The sequence below is a fragment of the Vicugna pacos genome, chromosome 9, assembly GCF_048564905.1.
Source record: "Vicugna pacos chromosome 9, VicPac4, whole genome shotgun sequence".
Taxonomy (NCBI): Eukaryota; Metazoa; Chordata; class Mammalia; order Artiodactyla; family Camelidae; genus Vicugna; species Vicugna pacos.
This window is the reverse complement of record NC_132995.1, coordinates 26,023,815-26,044,958: the sequence shown is the minus strand read 5'-3', so window position 1 is coordinate 26,044,958 and position 21,144 is coordinate 26,023,815. Positions and strand designations below refer to the sequence as shown.

Below are 21,144 nucleotides of genomic sequence, written 5' to 3'. Positions count from 1 at the left end.
CGTGCAGGGGAAAGATAAGGAAAAAATAAACATGTCTAATTCACAGATAATTGATGTAACTAAAGAAGGGGTCTCAACAAATGTAAAATAGCCTATAATGAAAGAAACAGCCAAGAAAATATTCTAGAAGACACAACACTGCAGACTGAAAAGCCTTAAATTCCTCCTGTGTGATAATAAGTGACAAATGTTATTAGGACACCTACAGAATTTTCAAGCAAAATTATGATGACCTGAAATATTTTAAAAAATATTTTATCACACAGAATATATGCAACACACATGAGATATGAAGTGTAACAAAGTGAGCACCTGCGAGCCCACTACCCAACGGTGACTGCAGCTGCATCTTGTGCTTAGACCGCTGGCCACAAAAGTGGAATGTTCAGAATAACCCACCAAAGTACAAGGAGAAAACAGTAATACATTCATCTTCATGCATCTGTAATACCAGAAAGAAATTAGTTTATAAAATACTTATTACACAAAATGAAGTGACACCCTCACTTGGTACATACTTCACACACACATGAAATATCCTAAGAGAGGAGTGGAAATCCCGCAGCTGATGGCGGGGCCCTCACTCACCTGCTTTACCTGTGGTTGTAGCCACTGCGGTCCATGTGTGCCTGATTAAGTGTTTTATAGACTAAAAATGGGTGAGTGGAGTGTTTAAAAAGATTCCTGCAAAATACCATTAAAGATAATAGAGGCAAAAATAGGAACAATGAGAAAATAAGAGTTGACATTTTTATTTCTAGAATAAGCTTTAATAGCCACATTATGAAATAAAACAATTACCTGATTAGAATACATCATTTTCTTCACCAAAATGTAATTTTTAAAATTTATTCTGCGTGTGTTGTATATATAAGTACCTAACAACAGTACAACGGTACACGTATGCTATACACATATTACGTATCTGTTCTTCCTTATGGATTGAATTGTGTCTCCTCAATGTGACTATATTTGGAAATACGGCCTTTAAGGAGGTAACTAAGGTTAAGAGAAGCCGTAAGGGTGGGGTTCCTAATCCAATATGACTGGTGTCCTTACAAGGAGAGAGAGAAAGAGAGACAAAGGGATGCGGGAACACAGAGAAGAGACGGCCGTCTGCAAACCAAGGAGAGAGGCCTCAGGAGGAATCAAACCTGCCAACACCTTGATCTTGGCCTTCAAACCTCTAGAAATGTGAGGAAATAAATTTGTTTGCTTTTTTAAGCCACCTAATCTGTAATATTTTGTTATGGCAGACTTAGCAAACTAATACATCCTTATTACATATGTATTTACATTATAGAAAGAGGGATTTTCAAAAATTTTTGCTGATGGAATATGCTAACAAAACATATGGGGACTACCAGTGCAGGCAACAAAGAGACCTTAGCAAATACAAAGGCCTCAAAACATAACTTACAAACAAATCCTTAAAGAAAGTAACCTGAAGATACACTCCATCTGAACAACAGATAAATCATAATAAAAAGGTCAAAAGCAATGAAATCATTTAAGCACAGAATTCAAACTAAATGTAGGAGGACACACTTCTAGAATGAGGGAGTAAGGAAGTCTGAAAATCTGCTTCTCCATAAAAGCAATGAGAACACTGGCAAATGTCAAAATTAATTTTTTCAGAATTCTAGAAATTAACGAGTATTTTTTTCAAGAAAAACAGCTGAATCTCCGTAAATATAACAAGCTTTGTGGTGTTTTCACTTGCTTTACACCCTTCCCTTCTCCCAAGTTCATGACAGCCTCACAACTACAATAGCTGTGAAAACCAGCAGTCCAGCAGCCCCCATGGGCTGTCACAGGATTAGAGCTCTCCACAAGCCCCAGCCCCCGAGAATGTCACTGTCTGAGGGGTCTGGCAGTTCCTTGGAAAGGCCTCATTCTCAGGATGCATCTTTATTTGATCTGACTCAGAGAACACTCTGTGTGAACAGCACTATCCTCGGGGCATTTGTCAAAAACCAACAGCAACTGTTTGACACTGCAGCTGCCTGAGGCAGCGACATCAGTTGGGACAAACAACAGGCTGATCAAAAAACTTAATGAAAAACTCTGGGGGATGAGATACTCATGGAGGCCTTTCAAAAGCTCTGAGGTGTTCCTGGGAATCTAGGCAGTCATGTATATGTACAGGACTGTAAGTATGACGAGAAACGATCTGAGACAGCCCTCAAAGCCCACCTCTGGCAGACACTGAGGCTGCGTAAAAGCAGGCAGTGAAGGCTGAGGCAGTTATAAACTACCTGCCCTCATGTTAAACACAGAGCCCCTTGGAAAAGAGTGGAAGACCACCGATTTAGGCACTTAAGGAAATCTTTGTCCTATCATTAGCTGGCCACTAGACAAACTGAGCAGCTTCAGTGGCCACACATGACAAAGAATACAGATTTTACAGAATAAGACCAGGAAAATCACTAAAAAAAACCAAATAGCAACAATAACAAAACAACAAACCCTTAGGGAGGGGGAAATCTGATTAGTTTAAAAATCGTAATATTTTACATGTTCAGTTTCAACAAAGAAATTATGAGGCACATGAAGAAACACAAAGTATGGCCTAAAATCAGTAAAAGAAAAAAAAAAAAAAAGCAGTGACTAGAAACAGTCCCTGAGAAAGCCCAGATGTTAGACTTCTTAGACAAAGATTTAAAATCAGCTATTAAAAATATACTTAAAACAGAACTGCTACAATATGGGTGAACCTTCAAGATACTGTGCAAAATGAAATAAATCAGTTGTAAAAAGACAAATATTGTATGATTCCACTTATATAAGGCATATAGATTAGTTAAACTTACAGAAACAGAAAGGAGAATAATAGGTGGCAGGGGCTGAAGAAGGAAGAAACACAGTTGCATTTAATTAGCACAGAGTTTCAGTTTTGCAAGATGGAAAAGTTCTAGAGGTTTGTTACATAAAAATGTGACTATATCTATCACTACTGAACTGTATACTTTAAAATAGTTAAGACGGCCAATTTTATGTTATGTGTATTTTACCACAATTAAAAAACAAAACTAAAGGAAATCAAAGAACCACAGGAAACTATAAGAATGATGTTCTAAGAAATACAGAATACCAATAAAGAGACAGGAATCATAAAAAAGATGCAAATAGAAATTAAAAGTTGAAAAATATAGTAATTTAAATGAATAATTCACTAGATGGGCTAAAGAGCAATTTTAGCTGGCAGAAGAAAGAATCAATGAACTTGAAGATAGGTCTTCAACAGACCAGTGCAGACGTGAACAATACTGTAAACCAATTAGACATAACAAAACCTAGAGAACAACCCACCCAACAGCAGCAGTATACACATTATTGTCAAGGGCACATATAACAATCTCCAGCAAAGACCATAAGCAAGCCTTAAACAAACGTCTATCGTTCAAAGGCCTGCAATCATAGAAACTATAATCTCCAATCACAATGTGATCAAATTAGAAATGAATAAAAAGAAAATCTGGAAATTCATAAAACATGAAATTAACCCCTAAATAACAGAAGAATCAAAAAGAAATTGTAAGGGAAACTGGAAAATATTTTGAGATGAATAAAAAAAAACTAAAATATGTTACTAGAATTTATGAGATGCAGCTAAAGTAGTGCTTATAAATATATTGATAGCCGAAATGCTTATATTAAATTTCAAATCAATAACCTAACCTTCCACCTTAAGAAAGTAGGAAAAGAAGTGCAAACAGAACACAAACAAGCAGAAGGAAGGATTAGAGAATAATTAGAGAGTAAATAAATGGAACAGTGAAGAGTAAAACAACTAGGAAAATCAATAAACCAAAAGTTGGTTTTTTGACTAGTTCAACAAAACTGACAAACATTTAGCAATATTAGGGAGAACACTCAAATGACTAAAATCAAGAAAGACACAGGTCACATTACTATCAAACTTACAGAAATAAAAAAGGAGTAAGACTATACTATAAACAACTGTATGCCAATAAATTTGATCTGAATAGAGCCTGCCATTTCTATCCAACATTGTACTAGAGGTTCCAGCCAAGGCAATTGGCCAGGGGGTGGGGCGATAAGGCATCCAGATTGGAAAGAAGTAAAAGTATCTGTATTTGCAGACAACATGATCTTATAAAATCCTAAAGAATCCACTGAAAAAAACTACTAGAATAAACAAGTTCTGAAAGGTTGCAGAATACAAGACTGATACACAGAAATCAATTTGTATTTCTTATTTTTTTTTTAGCTTTTATTTAGTTTATTTTTTTATTTTTAGTTAATAGAGGTACTGGGATTGAACCCAGGACCTTGTGCATGCTAAGCATGCACTCTACCACTGAGCTATAACCCCTGCCTTCTGTAATTTTTTTATATAAAGAATGAACGATTCAAAGAAGAAATGCAGAAAATAATTGAATTTCCAATAGTATCAAAAGGAATAAAACATTTAAGAACAAGTTTAGCAAAAGAATTGCAAGACTTATATACTCAAAAACCACAAAACATAGTTGAAAGAAATTACAGAAGACCTAAATAAACAGGACCTCCAAGTTCATAGAATGGAAGAATTAACATTATTAATATGGCAGTACTCACCAAAGTGATCTACAGATTGAGTGTAATCCCTATCAAAATCCTAGCTGGCTTTTCTGTACAAAGTGACAAGCTGATCCTAAAACTCATATGGAAATACAAAAGACCAAGAATGGCTGAACAATCTTTACAAAGAAGAACAAATCTGGAGGATTCACACTTTCCAACTCCAATAATTTCTACAAAAACCACAGTAATCAAGACCATGTGATACTGGAGTAAGCAAAGAAATACAGATCAATGGAATGGTTGGAAGTCCAGAAATAAACCCTTACACTTATAGTTAACTGATTTTCCATGGAAACATCCCAGGAAAAAAGAAGTCTTCAACAAATGGTGCTTGGCACAACTGGATATTCACATGCAAAAGAATGAAGAGGGTCCCTACATCTCACACCACATACAGACATTAACTAAAAATGGATTATAGACCTAAATATAAAAACTAAAAATGTAAAACTCTTAGAAGAAAACGTAGGAGTAAATCTTCATGACCTTGGATTAGGCAATGGCTTCTTAGATATGGCATCAAAACCACAAATGACAAAAGAAAAATATAGATAAATTAGACGTTATCATAATTAAAAACTTTTCTGCTTCAAAGAACACCATCAAAAAAAGTGAAAAAAAAAGCCCACAAAACTGGTGAAAGTATCTGCAAATCATGAATCTGAGAAGGAACTTGTAACCAGAATATATAAGAAACTCACTATGAAAAAGAAAAATACCCAGTTAAAAATGGGCAAATGATTTAAATAGCTGTTTCTATAAAGGAGATCTGCAATTGGCCAACAAATACATGAAAAGATGCTTAATATTATTAGCAATTAGGGGACTGAAAATCAAAATCACAATGAGCTATCATTTTACACATACTAAGCAAAGGGGTGGCTAACATAAAAAAGACAGACAATAATAGGTGTTGAGGAGGATGCAAAGAAACTGGAACCCTCCTACATCATTAATGAGATGGTAAAATGGTGTAGCCACTAGGGAAAATAGTTTGGAAGTTTCTCAAAATGTTAAATACAGAATTCCCATATGATCCAGCAACTCCACTCCTAGGTATACACCCAAGAGAACTGAAAACCTATGTCTACACAAAAGCCTGTATATGAATGATCATAGAAGTATATTCAGAATAAGCGAAAGGTAAGAACAACCCAAATGTCCATCAGCCAATGATAAACAAAATGTAGTATGCTCATACAACAGAATATTACTTAGCCATAAAAGGAACAAAGTTCTGATACATATAACATGGATGAACCCTGAAAGACATTATGCTAAGTGAAACAAAACAGTCATAAAAGGTCACATACTATATGATTTCATTTATATGAAGTATCTAGAATAGGCAAATCCATGGAGACAGAAAGATTAGTCATTGCCAGGGGCTTGTGGGAGGGGGCAATGGAGAGCGGCTGCTAACAGAGACATAGGCAATGACAATGTTCCAAAACTGGGTAATTTATTCAAAATACTGAAAAACTGCAGAATTGCACATTTAAAGGGGTGAATTTTACGGTATGTGAATTGTATTTCAATAAATCTGTTAATTAAAAAATAAAGGTGGAAAATGTGTTTACAAAAAAGAATATAAAAACAAGATACTACTGCACACTTATTACAATGGCCAAAATCCAAAACACTGACAACCAAATACTGGGGAGGATGTGGAGCAACAAGAACTCTCGTTCACTGCTGGTGGAATGCAAAATGGTATGGCAACTTTGGAAGACAGTGTGACAGTTTCTTACAAAATTTAACATGCTCTTACCTTATGATCCAGCAATTGCACTCCCTAGTATTTACTCAAGTGGGCTGAAAACTTATGACCACACAAAAACCTGCACATAAACATTTATGGTAGCTTTGTTCCTAATTGTCAAAAACTAGAAGTAATTGACATGTCCTTCAATAGATAAATGGATAAACAAACTGTGGTTTGTCCATACAATGGAGTATTATTCTGCGATAAAAAGAAATGAGCCACAAAATGACATGGAAGAATCTTAAACACATTATTACTAAGTGAAAGAAGTCAATCTGAAAAGACTACATAAGTCCAACAACATGACATTTCTGGAAAAGACAAAACTATAGAGACAGTAAACAGTACATATGGAGACAGTGATTGACAGGGATGTAGGGAGAGGAGACAGGAGACTAGGTGGAGTATGTGGGATTTTTAGGGCAATGAAACTATTCTTTACAATGTAATGGTGGAATACAGGTCACTGTATATTCACCAAAACTCACAGAATATACAGTACAAATGGAACCCCAATGTAAACTATGGACTTTAGCTAAAATAATGTGTTAATTCTGGCTCATCAATTTAAAAAATGTACCACACTAATGCAAGATATTAATAAAAGGGGAAACTGGGTAACAGAGGGTGAGAAGTTAGTTATATGGGGTCCTTGGAACTTTTCACTCACTTTTATTCTAAAACTGCTTTTAAAAAAGCTATTAATTTAAAATAAGAAAGAATATAAAGGTTGAAAATAGTTTTTGATAAAGATTTATAATGTTAAAAAAGAATACAATCAATTAAAGTAACCAGGAGGTGAGATGAGGAAGGGATCGATTACTGTATATTATTTCATTTTATACAAGGGAGGGACAAGAAATCCTATTTCATTATAATGTTGATACCTAAGAGAAATAAAGATGTGCTTTTTTTTTTAAATTAAAGGTACCAAAAGTAGTATTAAAAAAAACAGAATATACAACAGAATATATGCCTTCTGAACTAATAAACTGTCCACATAGTTAATAATGTAATTCAAAGGAAAAAAGTAGGATCCTTCTTACAAAGGGGACAGAAAACAACCAAAACACAAGATGTCAATAAGATGTATTTTATTTGTCCATGGATTTCTTTATGTTTATCTTACATGGATTCACTAAGCTTCTTGGATGTGTAGATTTATGTTTTTCATTAAATCTGGAAAGTTTACATCTATTATTTCTTTGAAAATTTTTTCTGCTCCCGTCTCCCTTTCCTGTCCTCTTAAGCATATACTGGTGTGCTTAATGGTATTCCACATTTCCCTAATGGTCTGTTGACTTTATTCATTCTTTTTTATCTGTTCTTCAGACTAAATAATTTCTATCAATCTGTCTTCAAATTCACTGATTCTTTCTCCTGCCAGTTCAAATCTACTGCTGATTCCCTCCAATGAATTTCTCATTTCAGAACTGGAACCTCAATGTTCATTATCATGATTATGCATATAGCTTCATAATTTATACACATGTCAAAATTCAGAAAATTGTACATTTTAAATATACTCACTTTACTATATGTCAATTATATCACACTGAAGTGGTAAAAAAAAAAGTCAATAAAATATTATTTAAGTAGTAACATTTTAAAAGGTGAGCTGCTTTGGTTTAATCAATGAATCCCCATCTCCATTTGTGAATTAAACTGCCCAAAGCAGAGCATACATTTTCTACAAAATATCCAAATTTTATTTATTTTTGGCAAAAGAGAATCATTAATATAAAGGAGGTTTCTATATAATTTTGTACATGTTTTCTATTCTTTGTATGAAAAATAAGAATATAGACATAACATGTTAAATACTGGTAAAATATTTCCTTACATGTTTAGACAGGGTATTTTGAAAAGTGCTTGTTCCTGAAAATCTGGGAGGCAGAGACTAAACCCAACTCATCATTATTTCTCAATTCATTAATCAAACTACTATTTCTCAACTTATTTTTTACAATTTACTGTCTCTATATCTGTCAAGTATTCTTTTTTCTTTTCTCTTCTTATTCTACGAGTGAGTCCAGTGGTAAGCCCTTATAGAGACAGAAAGATGACAAGGGCCAAGATGTGGTCTACATGTTTGTCCAATGATTCCCTGATACAGCATCCCAGAGGATGGCAGCAGAGGAGAAGAAAGCCTTGGAAATTATCCAGCCTCAAATTCATACCAGTAATTGTCCCAACAAATTCCAAGATAAGTTTTCATGTAAATTCAGTCATGCAATCCAATCACCACAAACTCTAATTAACAGGAGTGTTAAACAGGGTAGAAATGAGAAATAGTTATTTTCATTAAGAACACAGCTAAGGGCTGGAGGGCAGTGGATAGTCTGGTGGCAGCCTGAGCACGTATATGTGAGGGGTAGAGAGTGGGTAATAAGGGAGAGACAGAAAATGGAAGTAGGGTATAAAAAGAAAATCAAAAAGCTAACAAAGACATTAAGACATTTTTCTGGAATCTGCAACTATGCCTTGGCACTGGCAACAAGGTTTGCTATATTGAAGTATGGTTGATTTACAATGTTGTGTTAGTTTCTGGTGTACAGCAGAGTGATTCAGTTATGCATATGTGCATATATATATATTCATATTCTTTTTCAAGTTAAACAGACTCACAGACATAGAAAACAAACTTATGGTTACCAAAGGGGAAAGGGGTTGGGGGAGGGATAAATTAGGAGTTTTATATTAGCAGATACAAACTACTATATATAAAATAAACAAGAAAGTCTTACTATAGAGCACAGGGAACTATATGCAATATCCTGTAATAAACCATAATAGAAAAGAATATGTAAACATTTTGTCTATGTGATGACTCCATAATATTAAATCTTTGAACAAGCTTAGTTGGAAGGTTCTTCCCTTGTACAAACTTGAAATGGAAAAAACAAACCAAAAAAAGAGTTGCTAGCTCTGAAAAGTAATGATTAGCAAGCCATAAATTTCCCTAAGTTAGCTTAGTCTGATCATCTGCAGTCAGCTGCAGTCCTTCTCCTAATTAGAGATGGAGGAGAGAAAAAGAAGCCAGAAAATGGACATGGGTCTTCAACTACACTTCTCTCATAACATCAGTATTTACAGCATTTTTCACTCTGCTAGAGTTCCAGAATTTATATTGTAAACAGAGCATGTGATAAGATAAAAAATTAAGATATCCTGAACCTCAAGTTTTTCATTTATAAAAGGACAGGGCTGGATTTTCCTGAGTCCCCTCTCTTTGACATTCTTTGACAATGGTGGTAAAGCTTAGAAGAGAATACGTTCGTTGTGTCTACATAGTAAATACACTACTTGATCTAACTACCAATTGTAATTACAATTCTAATTAAGTAAGTAAGAACTTCAGTTTTAAAGAAAGAAGCTTACTGTATCTAGACTAGTGGCTTCTCTGCTTTGGGGATACTATATATTACTTAGAACCGTGAATACTGCCTATATAGAAAATTGGTAAAGTATCCATGTATTTTATTTGCCCATCACACGAAAGTGTATTTCAGAAATGCACTCATAGTTAACAAAAAAGTCTGAATTTTGCATCTATTATAAATAAGATAAAATCTACCTGATAAGAAAAAAATTCTGTAATTTTGAGTCTAATAATTACATAAAAGGACTTTCCTTGTATCCAACAACAGAGTTGCCTGAATTCTACTGTCTACCAACATTTGTTTATCAAGTAGTTGGATCTATTTTTATATTTTTCCAATAAATTTTCAAAAGAGGCTATCCAAATGTTTGTAACAATAACTAGAAATACATTCTATTTTATACAAGCAACGACTCCATGGAAGCTCAAGGAAATCAGCATATCCTTCATGAACAAATATAAAAGCAAGAAGAATCTACAGGCAGAACAAGCTTATTCTCTAATTTATCCAGAATAATCACTCTGTATCTACTATTATGTACTTCATATTTAGTATATATTCTCTTGATATACATTAGCTGCAAAATAAAATAATCTTGTACAAGTATACTTCATAAATGATATCTACATGCCAATTGTTTTTTGAACGTAGGCTTTCAACGTAGAAAGATTTAAAAACTACCCTCTTGGATATTCCGGAATCTTAGTAATATATTCTACTTTAAACACAAGGTGTTGAATAGTTGAATTTGTTCTTTTTTTCATTCAGGTGGGTCTACTGGTGACGGAAATAGCAAGTGGCTTTCAAAATGGACATACAGGAGATGTCAGTGGATATTAAAGTAAAATAACATGTGTAGAGTGTTTTACAGTTTACAGACTGCTTTTATATTCTCATTTGTTTCAACAACCTGTGAAGTATGAGAGGTTTTCACCCAGGCTTGGGGCAGGTGGGGAGGAGAAGGAGGTCAGGGACTAGGCCGCTTGGTTCTTCCGTTTCTGTATCCTGCTTCACTCTCCAGCACCACAGCCTACAAGGAACTGCCGCTACTCACCACTAAGCCTCCGTGATGAGCACGGGGCCCCAGGTGGCATTTACTCTGAGGCATTATTTGAGGCTTTCATACTTTTAGTTTAAGAAATCAGTTGTCAAAAAAGTGAACACCAAGTTCTCCATCAGACAAGAAAATATCATTATGCCAGCTGCTTGTAATCAAAGATCAATTCAATTCAACAAATGTTACTCCATCACTACGAAGCACCAGGTGAACACTCAAAATATACTTTGCAAAAAAGACGGGGGATTAATCACCGTCTCCTACCACTTGTGAAGCTGTATTTGGTGGACTTATTTCACAATTCCCACTGTCTTTTGGGAAACCTAAGTATCAGGGAATTACTCTTAAATTCTTTTCAACAGTAACTATAAGTGTCTAACGCGAAAATCTGTCAGATTATCTGAAAAATGCCCCAATGTAAATTAAACTGAAAGTCTAAAGTCAACATCTAAGAAACCACTAAAATCTTAAACAACGGTCACTATTTTATTGTTCATAGTACTGATCAGTAAACCAATTACCAAGCCACCAGACAACTACCTTCCAATAAAAACAAGCAAAACTAAACCAAATCAAACTCTTATCTCCAAGCTCTGGGGCTTTTAAGTAGAGTGTCCTTTTTATTGTCCAAATAGGACCTACTTCTAAGATTAAAAGAGAGTGCAGTTAATAATCAGGCATAAACTGAGACTGTCCCAGGAAAACCAGAAAGTAAGGTCTCCCTGCTTACAAGGCACATGTTCTAGGCCATTCTGTTCTAAGTTTACAAAAACAGAAAAGAAACAGGAAGCCAGAGGGAACTGTGAGCAAGGAAATAAACAAGAAAAAAAAAAGTTTCACAAAGTAAGTTTTCCCCCAATTTTACAAATCAATCTGAATATTAATATTTTACTTAAACCGGGATAAAACGTGGGGGCAGAGGTCATAAATAAGGAGGACAGGTTAAAGTAAATTTATGAAGCAGTCAGTTCCCAGACCCTTTCCCCTATCCCAGCAAAGTCCTGGAGGTTTATTTTCTTAAGAACAAAAAACAGTGGTTCCCTGCACAGGTGACACTGGACACAGCTGAGCAGGTATGTACGACACTGAACAGTTCACACACAACAGTTCAGGTGAACACATACATCCGGGACACAGAATGCAGCGATACTTTCCCTACGGGGTTCCCAGAATGCTGGCAGCTGGGCCTTCACTGTCAAGCCAAGAGACTAGAAGAGTCTTCTCTGAGAAATCTGATCAGTCTCAACAGAAAGATCTGAAGTTACTGACACAGGAGGTCCTGTAATCCAACAGCCTACACAGATGACCCTACTGGGAAACTCATAATCAATACGCCCCTCCCCTATGTTCACAGCTTCCAATCAGCTTTTGTTCCTCACTATTAAATATGACACACAAACAAAAATTATCAGACATTTAATGAAAATGAAAAACTAATATAAAAGACAGAGATCAGAAAAAATATATAGAAAATAGATAAATGCAGCTTTTGGGCAAAGAGAAAAAAAATTTTAAAAACCTATTAGTATATTTCTCAGGGATAAAAAGACATTACAACTGTGTAACAAGGGCAAAATACTATAAAAAGAATATGCAGAGAAATTTTAAAAAGTTGATCTTTGAAATGATAAACTCATAGAAGGATTAAAAGATAAAACTGAGGAAGTCTTCACAGAAAGTAGAGCAAAAAATAAATAGGAGAGAGAAGAAAATTAAAGATCTAACATCAAATGAACAGGAGTTCCAAAAAAAATTAAGTTGTCAACAAAAGGATTCAAGAGAATTTTACAGAAATAAAAGGACAGGATTTTCCAATTCAAAGAATCTTCAAAGCATCAGCAAAAATGGACACTAAGAGATCCACACCAAGGCATTGATACACATTTTCAGAACAGGGGGATAAAGAAAAGATCTGAAAAGTTTTCAGAGAGCAAAACAAGTCACAAAAGGCAAGACCACAATGGTAGTCTCATCAAGAGCAACACTGGGAACTGGAAAACAATGGAGAAACGTCTTTAAAATTTTGCAAGAAAATTACTTCCAACCGGAATTCTATACCCAAACTACCAATCAAGAATGAGGGAGACATAAAGAAAGTTTTTGATATGCAAGTTGAAAAACATTTACCACCTATGCAGGCTTTCTCAGGAAGCTACTGTGGGATTAACACTATGACAATGAGAGAATAAACCAAGAAAGAGGAAGGCGTGAAACACGGGCAACAGGAACCCCAACATCGGGGAGGGGGAGGGGGAGCTCTGTACCGGATGTGGAAATGACCAGCTTGGATCCGAGGCCTGGAGAAGATAAAACTGATGGAGCACAAAGTGTCTGAAAGTCTTGAAAGGAGAACTAGACAATTGGTGCAAGTAAACAAAAGACACAATATAATTATTAACTCAACAAAGATTTTTGATAACACATACATAAAAACAAAAAGGAGGACAGGAAAAGAAAAGTGACCATCGTTCACCACACGGCTCGGGTGCGAAAAGCACTTGTATAACTATAACGTAAATGGTCAATAATGACTTAACAAAATCAGGATAAAATTTGTATTGGGAGTTTGGGGGTATAAAAATGCCATGGTAGGGACAGAGGAAGCAAGCAGGCCAAACTCTCATCTCCCACAGACAGCAATCAACAGATAAAGCCCAAAACTGTAAAATCAAGAAAACGATACAGCCACGCTATCGTGAGAAAGAACTAAGAGTCAGAGGTCAAAGTGCAGAAGAGGGAATTAGGAACCCAAGGAAGAGAGACTATAGAATTACTGGTCTTTAAACAAAAAGTATGCACAGAATTTTGTTAAACTATTTGATAAAAACAAAAAGAGAAAAAGAAAAAAGAAATGAGGGGAATTATCAGAAAAAGGAAAGAAAAAGAAATCTCTATGACATTTTAATTTAAATGTCAAATTGCTTCAGGTTTTAGTCTGTATCGAAGTGTTTTTCCCACAACTAAACCATGGCAACGTACATGTCGCCTTAATATGATTATCTATTCTCATCCATACTCTCCAAGTGTGATTACAGACAGGAAATTTTCTAAATCTTACCTCAAGCAGAGCTGCAGCGGGATCACCCTGAAGACTTTTTCCTAGTTTGTCCACCTCATCTAATAGGAACACTGGATTGTTCACCCCAACAGTCTTCAAGCCATTGATTATACGGCCTGGCATGCTGCCGACATAGGTGCGCCTACAGAAGACAAGCAGCAAATTCACAACAAAGATGTCGGGAGGCAGGAGCAGTGTCATTTAGACATCAAAACTGTGGCTCGGAAGAAAGTCATTTAGTTATCAGAGCAATACAGCCAAGAGGTACTGCAAATTTAAAAAGCCCTCTGATACATCCAAGAGTATCAATTCTTGTCTTATTTTCTATTTAATTCTGTCTGTCTTTCTATTTAACCCAGGGTACTGGAATCATTGTATCTGATTCTTGCTACTTAGTGAAATTGAAAAAAATTACTCTTAAAGTCACATAGTTATTCTTATTCTTCAAGATTCTAAAACATCCAAAGAGCCCGATGAATTTAATTCCCATATTTTTCAGTTTTTCCAAGTACCCTCCTTCCTGGTACTTCTTATCCCCCAACACAACCTCCTTTTTACAGACTGAAACGGCTGACCCAGCGCTGGTTAAAACACCACCACCATATTCATGAAGGAAATGAGAATTGGCTCAAAGGGACACTCAACAAGTAGTCCCCAAAAGAAAGAAAAATTCCAAAATTTTTAATTTCAGAGGCAATAATTTGTTATTAATTGGAGTAAGAGGATCTGGGGTCAACAGTGTTTGTGCTAAAATCCCATCACTTCTGGCCTTTTGAATAAAACTGTGCTCATCCTATATACACTAACTGGCATAACCAAGTCCAGCCAGACACTCTGCTGGGCATTCACACGGTAGAGGCTGCTTCAACATATCTGAACAAGAATCACCTACGTAACTGAGACGCAAAGTGTGATATGAAATAAAAACAAATGTTTGTCAAAAGGAAAAAAGGGCCTTTTTTTTTTTAAAACAAAGCCAGTAAAAACTTTATTTTAAGCAGCGATTTACTAGTTTTAACTACAACCTGCTGCCTCAGCCATGCACAAGTCAAACGCTGTTGTGAAGAGGCATAAAGGGGGCGTGCCTGTGAGCAGCAGACCAACGGCAAGGGGGACGGCGGCTGGGCTGTATCTCATGACCTGCACAAAGCCGGCTCACGGACCAGGCTCGGTTCGGCCACATGACTGCTGTAAAGTAGGGCAGAGTAAACAGTGACCTTTGAAAAGACAAGGAAGCCTCAAAAATATCGTGGGAATGCCCTTCATCTGGGGGAGTGATCAAGGCCCTGGAACTAGATACAATAAACACTGTCCTGTTACAATAAGCAGTTATTAGCACATTCAGGGTTTCAGAATGGGGTATAGGAAGGCCAAGACTCAAAACTAATAAATCCCCTGGAAGTACCCCTCTAGAGAACTTACAGATTTGTCAGCCTTTTGTGAATAAGTAGGGATGGCAAATTTAAAAAAACAAAAAACCAAAAGAACCTCAAAGCCTCTAATGGTCATTTCTTGCTGCATTAATTTCTTTTCCTTTTCTTACTGCTTTTGACAGGTAGATTACAAAAATAAGTACTGACAATTCTAGACCTAAAGTCATGGGAAGAAACTAGTATTCTAGGCAGCTGCCCTTTCTAAAGAAGTGGAAACCTAGATACTAGTTGCTGTATATAAACAATTCCTTCTAAACTTTCCACTGCTCCCTAAACCTAGAGAATTAGGTCCAAACTCCTTTGTCTGGAATTCAAGGCTCTTCACAGTCCAGCCCCCAACAGCTTTACTCACTTGTTATGTTCTTGCTTCACCCACAATCAAGATCCTATTAAATACTCCTTATGTTTTTTTTTTAACCTTTGTTAATATGGTAACTTCCTGCTCTTAGGACTCTCCCCACCCACATAAATTCCAGAAATTCTATGAAACTTTTCCTAACCACCTCTCACAAAGTGATCGTTTCAATAATGCAATGTCTGCAGCATTTGCTGGCCTTCCAATTCTCCTGACACATACTTACGACCCAGGTTTTATTCCTGGGTACCAAGTATACGGCCTCCTCAAAAGAGCCAGTGAGCACTCTGATGACAGAGTGGATCTTAATCCAGATTAGATGTAGGATCTAAGAGTCGTGAGATTGTTCCCCAAACAGAAGCTTGTTTCTCCTGTTTAAGGACACCGGATCAGCTATGCCAGCATCCAAAGTATCTATCTGCTAAGATGGGGATAACCACAGTGCCATCCTGGTGGATTTACATGAGATCAGAAGAGAACATAACAGGTAAAGCACACAGCAGAGTGTCTGGCACACAGTTAGCTTTCAAACGATGTTAACTCTAATTATTATTAGCAATAGCTATTTAAAGTCCACTTCTGGTTTCCTGAAAAAAATACAAAAGCAGAAGTCAGTACACCTAAATTTGGGTCTCATTTCAATCTCTACCTCATGACAACTTTTTTTTTTTTAACTGAAGTATAGTCAGTTTACAATGTTGTCTCAATTTCTGGTGCACAGCATGTTTCAGTCAGACATATACTCCTTTTCATATTCTTTTTCATTATAGATTACTGTAAGATATTGAACATAGTTTAGTTCCCTGTTCTCTACAAAAGAAACCTGTCGTAGCAAATCTTATAAATGTCTTTTCATAGTGGAACCGAGCCCCCACCCTCAAACCAAGTTTTCTCACTGAGTTTATAATTAATTTCTTTATCCAAAACGTTATTCTTTTCTTGCCCCCTCTGACCTGAATCCTGCAGTAACTCAACGCCGATCAACCAGAGTCAGATGACTGAAACTACTGTTGTGGGTAACATCATTAATGTACTAAAATTGCTGTTGTAGACATCACTATTAACGTACTAACTGAGGTTGTTTCTCCAGGGCAAGATGAGCTAACAGACCCCCGAGCCATGGACCACCTGGCCAGAAAATTATAAACCAGACACACCCTGATTCCTGAAACTATGACTAAGAAATGTCACAGAAATGTCACAAGATGATAATTAACCCCAGCTTCTTCATCTACGCCTTTTAAAAAAAAAACCCTAACTCAAAGACCAAGTAGGAGTGGACCTGAGGTTTGTCTCCCACTCCCTAGCTTAGCGCCCTGCAATAAACCCCTCCTTTGCTATAAACCCGCTGTCAGAGCTCGGCTTTCTGTGCAGTGGACACACGAGCCCTTTGCTCGGTGATAACAGCATGAAACACACTCAACATCCTCAGAGCTGCTCAATCACAGGTAAAGTCCCCAAACGTCAAATCAGGTCAAGATGTCAAACCAAGAAAACAAGTATCGTCAGAGCCCATAAGCTACAGAAAATACCTATGATGTGCTTGTCCTTTACCAGAAGGTATGGGTAGCATGCAATTTGCTGACTGAAGATATGGAATATTCTTTGAATACACCTTTGCAATATGAATCAGATGCTGAAAAATGTAGCAATATACAAGCAAAAATGTTCTCTTTCAACATCACCAAACACAAACATTTTAAAAACAAATTAGCATATCAAAATTTCCTACTGAGAAACTGCATAGGTAGGAAGTAAGTGAAACTAGCACAACAAACTAGAGTTTACAAACTCCAACCTTTTTGAGGGTAAACATAACTGTCTTTTCTACAGTCATCCTTATGGTACAACATCTAAAAAGCAATACAGCACAATACAGGAAAGTTTGCAAAGAATGTTTCACTTCGAGTACTTATTCAGCCTGAATACATAATGACCTAGGAGTTTTTCTTAAAACTGAAGTATACAAGTTAACTTAAAAATATATGAACTCATAGTTGTAATTGTTACAGGCAGTTCACAGCCTTTTCAGGGCCATTCAACTAGTGTATAAGATATGCAAAAACAAAAGCGTCTATACACTTCAAAATTTTAAGTTACGAGATCAGCATTTTTCATTTTCCAAAAAGTAGTCTGTGTTATACTTCAGAGAACAACTACATGGAATTACAACATCATCTATTTACAGCTCCATGATAACCAACTATTTTACTACTCTGCACCACCTCTGGGTAGATTCAAATCTAATGTGATCCAAAAGGCTGGTCAGCCTGTCGCTGCCAAGGACATCTACATGTCAGGAATGAGGTGTGCAGACAAGGGGGAAAACCAGGTATTTTTACTACCAATTTTTTTCATGCCTCTTCAATTGAATTAAGGAGTGCTTGTGGGCTGTAATACAAAGTATTAAAATTATATTCATAAGCAATTAGTAATATAAAATGTTTATATATAATATTAAGTAGAAAGTGCAGGATTATAATTCAGCTGCTTTAAAAAAAAAAGGGCAAAAGCTGCTCAATGAAGCATCTGGCAGGAAATAACATGCTGAAAGTGATTACCTTTGTATGGCAGAAAAACAGGGGGATTTTTTTCCCTTTTATTTTTGAAATTTTCTACCAAGGATGTATGTATGTGTATGTATATATACAGATACACACCCACACATATATCTCAAAATGGAAAAAATAATAACCCTAAAAGAGATCCTAATGATCTTTTTAAAAAAGAAAGAGTCTTTCAAGAACTAAAAATAGTCTTTAGTATAGCAGGTCTAAACCAATCCAACTGTTCTTAGAGCAGTCATCCCTCAATCTTTCCATATATTCATTTGCATGGGCGCGCTCACCTAAAGGACTGCATGACTTCCAATGTGTAATCACGTTTTACTCTTCCTTGAACTCATACAGCACTCAGAGAGCACGCGGTACCGTGCTCGGCAGCCCAGAGTGATGCAGAGGAGTGTGAGACATGGAAAAGCCGTACTCCACAGTGCTCCTCCTTTTTACATATGCTTTATCTCTACGGGTATGTGCTCGAAACAACAAAGGTCTGTGTCAATCGTTACAAGAACATGATAGATAATAAGCGGTCAGTTTACAGGAGAGAAGGGTCATAACTGACTGCACTCATCTTAATGGAGGAAGCCCTGGGTTAGGGCCTTAAAAATAAACCCGAACGTTTTAGAAGGGCGAAGACGAGCTGTATGCAAATACAGGTTATAAGGAGGACAGTGAGCAAACTGTACCCTTTCTGGCATACTATGCTAGAGATATATTAAGTGCTTGCTGCTTCAGTTATTTCCCCCTTGTAGAGACTAATAATGAAACAGCTAATTTATTTAAAACATCAGCAATTTCAGGTTACGTATGAAAATGTATCACCATGGAAAGAAAAAGCTCGTTTTTCTTCTCAGCTTGTTTGAAAACTGAGCCAAGGGTTCCCTGCAGTGATACAATTTTATTATCTGGGCAAACAGAGGTAAGTGACTTCTGAAAAGTTAGTATCGACAATAACTTAAGAAATGTCACAATACTATATCTCACCAAGGAACAGCTAATGAAAAAGAGACTGTTATACAAACATGATTTCCTAAAACTTCATCCTAAAAGAAGTCACTTTACATTTAATGTCTATGAACTGATTTAAGTTATTTAAGTATAATATTTAAATATAAAAATGTAAGTCATAAAAACCGATAGATGGGAACAGAGATTCTGTGGCTTATAAAAGTAGACGGAAAAATCCCAATGGAGAGGATGAGAAATGAAAAATGTTTACACTGAAAAAAATGCATTAGTTAATATGGAAAATAAGCACAACTATTTTTCCTTTAATCAGTTCAAAATAATATGAACAAAAACAGCAGGCCAACGTTTAGTCAGATAACTATTATTTTCCCAGTTTAAGATTTATATGCAAACGAAATGTTTTTTTTTCTCCCCATCTCTTGCCTCACCATCATTTTAACTCTAAAAGACATGACTTAGGTTGTTTTAAAAATCAAGTCTTAACTCATTAGCACTCTTCTTCCTGTAAACAGGTACTTCTCACAAAAGACTGGAGTTCCGTGCATGGGAAAACACAGAAAGTGTGTGACAAAATCAAGAGAATAAGCAAGGAAGATAACAGAAAGCAGCTCTGTTTTTCCTTGGCTATTTTCAGACTGCAGAACAGTAGTGCCTACTCACAGGCTGAGGAAAAACAAAACTTTGCATGAACTCTAATTGTGAGCATGTGACCAGTACTTAAATGCCAAGACCTGGGTGTTCCCAAAGGCCTCCACTGTCATGTGGAACCACTTGTTCCTGCCAACTCCACCCCATGATTGTGCTAGAATCCTCTACTGTTCTTTCTCCTCCTCCGACCCATAACTCTGACATAAACGCATACTCTGCTCTCGACCCCCTCCTCCTCTTAACAGCCACTCCCCACTCTCCACCTGCTTCCAAACAGGTTTTCAAATAAAAATTTTCTGCAGGCTCTGATAATTTAGGGGGCAGGTTGGTAACAAGCCCCCAAGAGCACAAATGAAACACCTAACCCAGTGATGGCTAGGGAGCACGTGTACTGACCAGCAAGCTGCATCAAAAGTCAGGCTTCATAGACAAAACCACATACCTGTTACTTGGCAACAATCACAACCTCTACACATTTCTAAAAAGCTTATATTTACACAGATTTTGGATGAATACACAAGCTCTTTCACAAAACACTCGTGAAGGAAATAGTTCTTATTTTCTTTACAGATTCAATTCTCTTTGTGATAGTCACACAGGGGAAGTACAGACACTTGAAAAAAGTGAATAATTTTGTATCAATCAATATCAGTAAAGATTTAAAACAAAGATCTGCTTAAACCCCACAATGTTCTTAAGAAATGATGGAATTACAACATTACATACTGTCCACCAACAGGATCATAAAATACACTTCACAATTCTGCCACGTAAATTAGACAATAATGCCAAAAACAGAATATTTTAGGTACAGTTTAAAAATCAGATTGTATTTTACAAACAGTCATATTGAAGCTTATAAATCTCAACTTGCCTTCCTGAGACTTTAGAATTAAAATAATAATTAGAGCTCACTTTTATTGAATGCTCACTGTGTGCGAGGCACTAAGCACTTTCCAAGCCTTAATGAATAATCAATACCAATGTAGAAAGAAATAAGGACAAACACCTACATGCCATGTGCCCACGGACATTAATTTCACCTGACAGTAACTCCACAGACCCACTCTTTAAATTCCTTCAAATTCTTATACACAATACTGCTACAGATAACGAAAGGAAGAGATAAACAAAAACAACTCTGAGGGCAGGAATCAAGTCACTTGCATGGGGAACACCTCCCTAAAGCTCTGAAGCTAAAATTAGAAGATTTCGGCCTTAGATCCAGCTTCTCCAAGGTTGGTCCAAGATGCCTGCCGATTTCTTTACGAAAGCAAATGACAGCCCCTAGTGGCACATGTGAGAATAAGACAGTTTGGGCAACA

At 36.3% G+C, this 21,144-nt stretch overlaps 1 protein-coding gene across 1 annotated transcript in view; it reads right to left on the bottom strand.

Moving 5' to 3' along the window:
* The window catches only part of LONP2 (lon peptidase 2, peroxisomal), an 82,234-nt gene that overhangs the window by 37,092 nt on the left and 23,998 nt on the right, over positions 1-21,144 (bottom strand). The window contains exon 8 of the mRNA XM_072967309.1: positions 13,854-13,995. Within this exon, the coding sequence (XP_072823410.1) occupies positions 13,854-13,995 (142 nt within the window). The remainder of the gene's footprint in view (positions 1-13,853; positions 13,996-21,144) is intronic.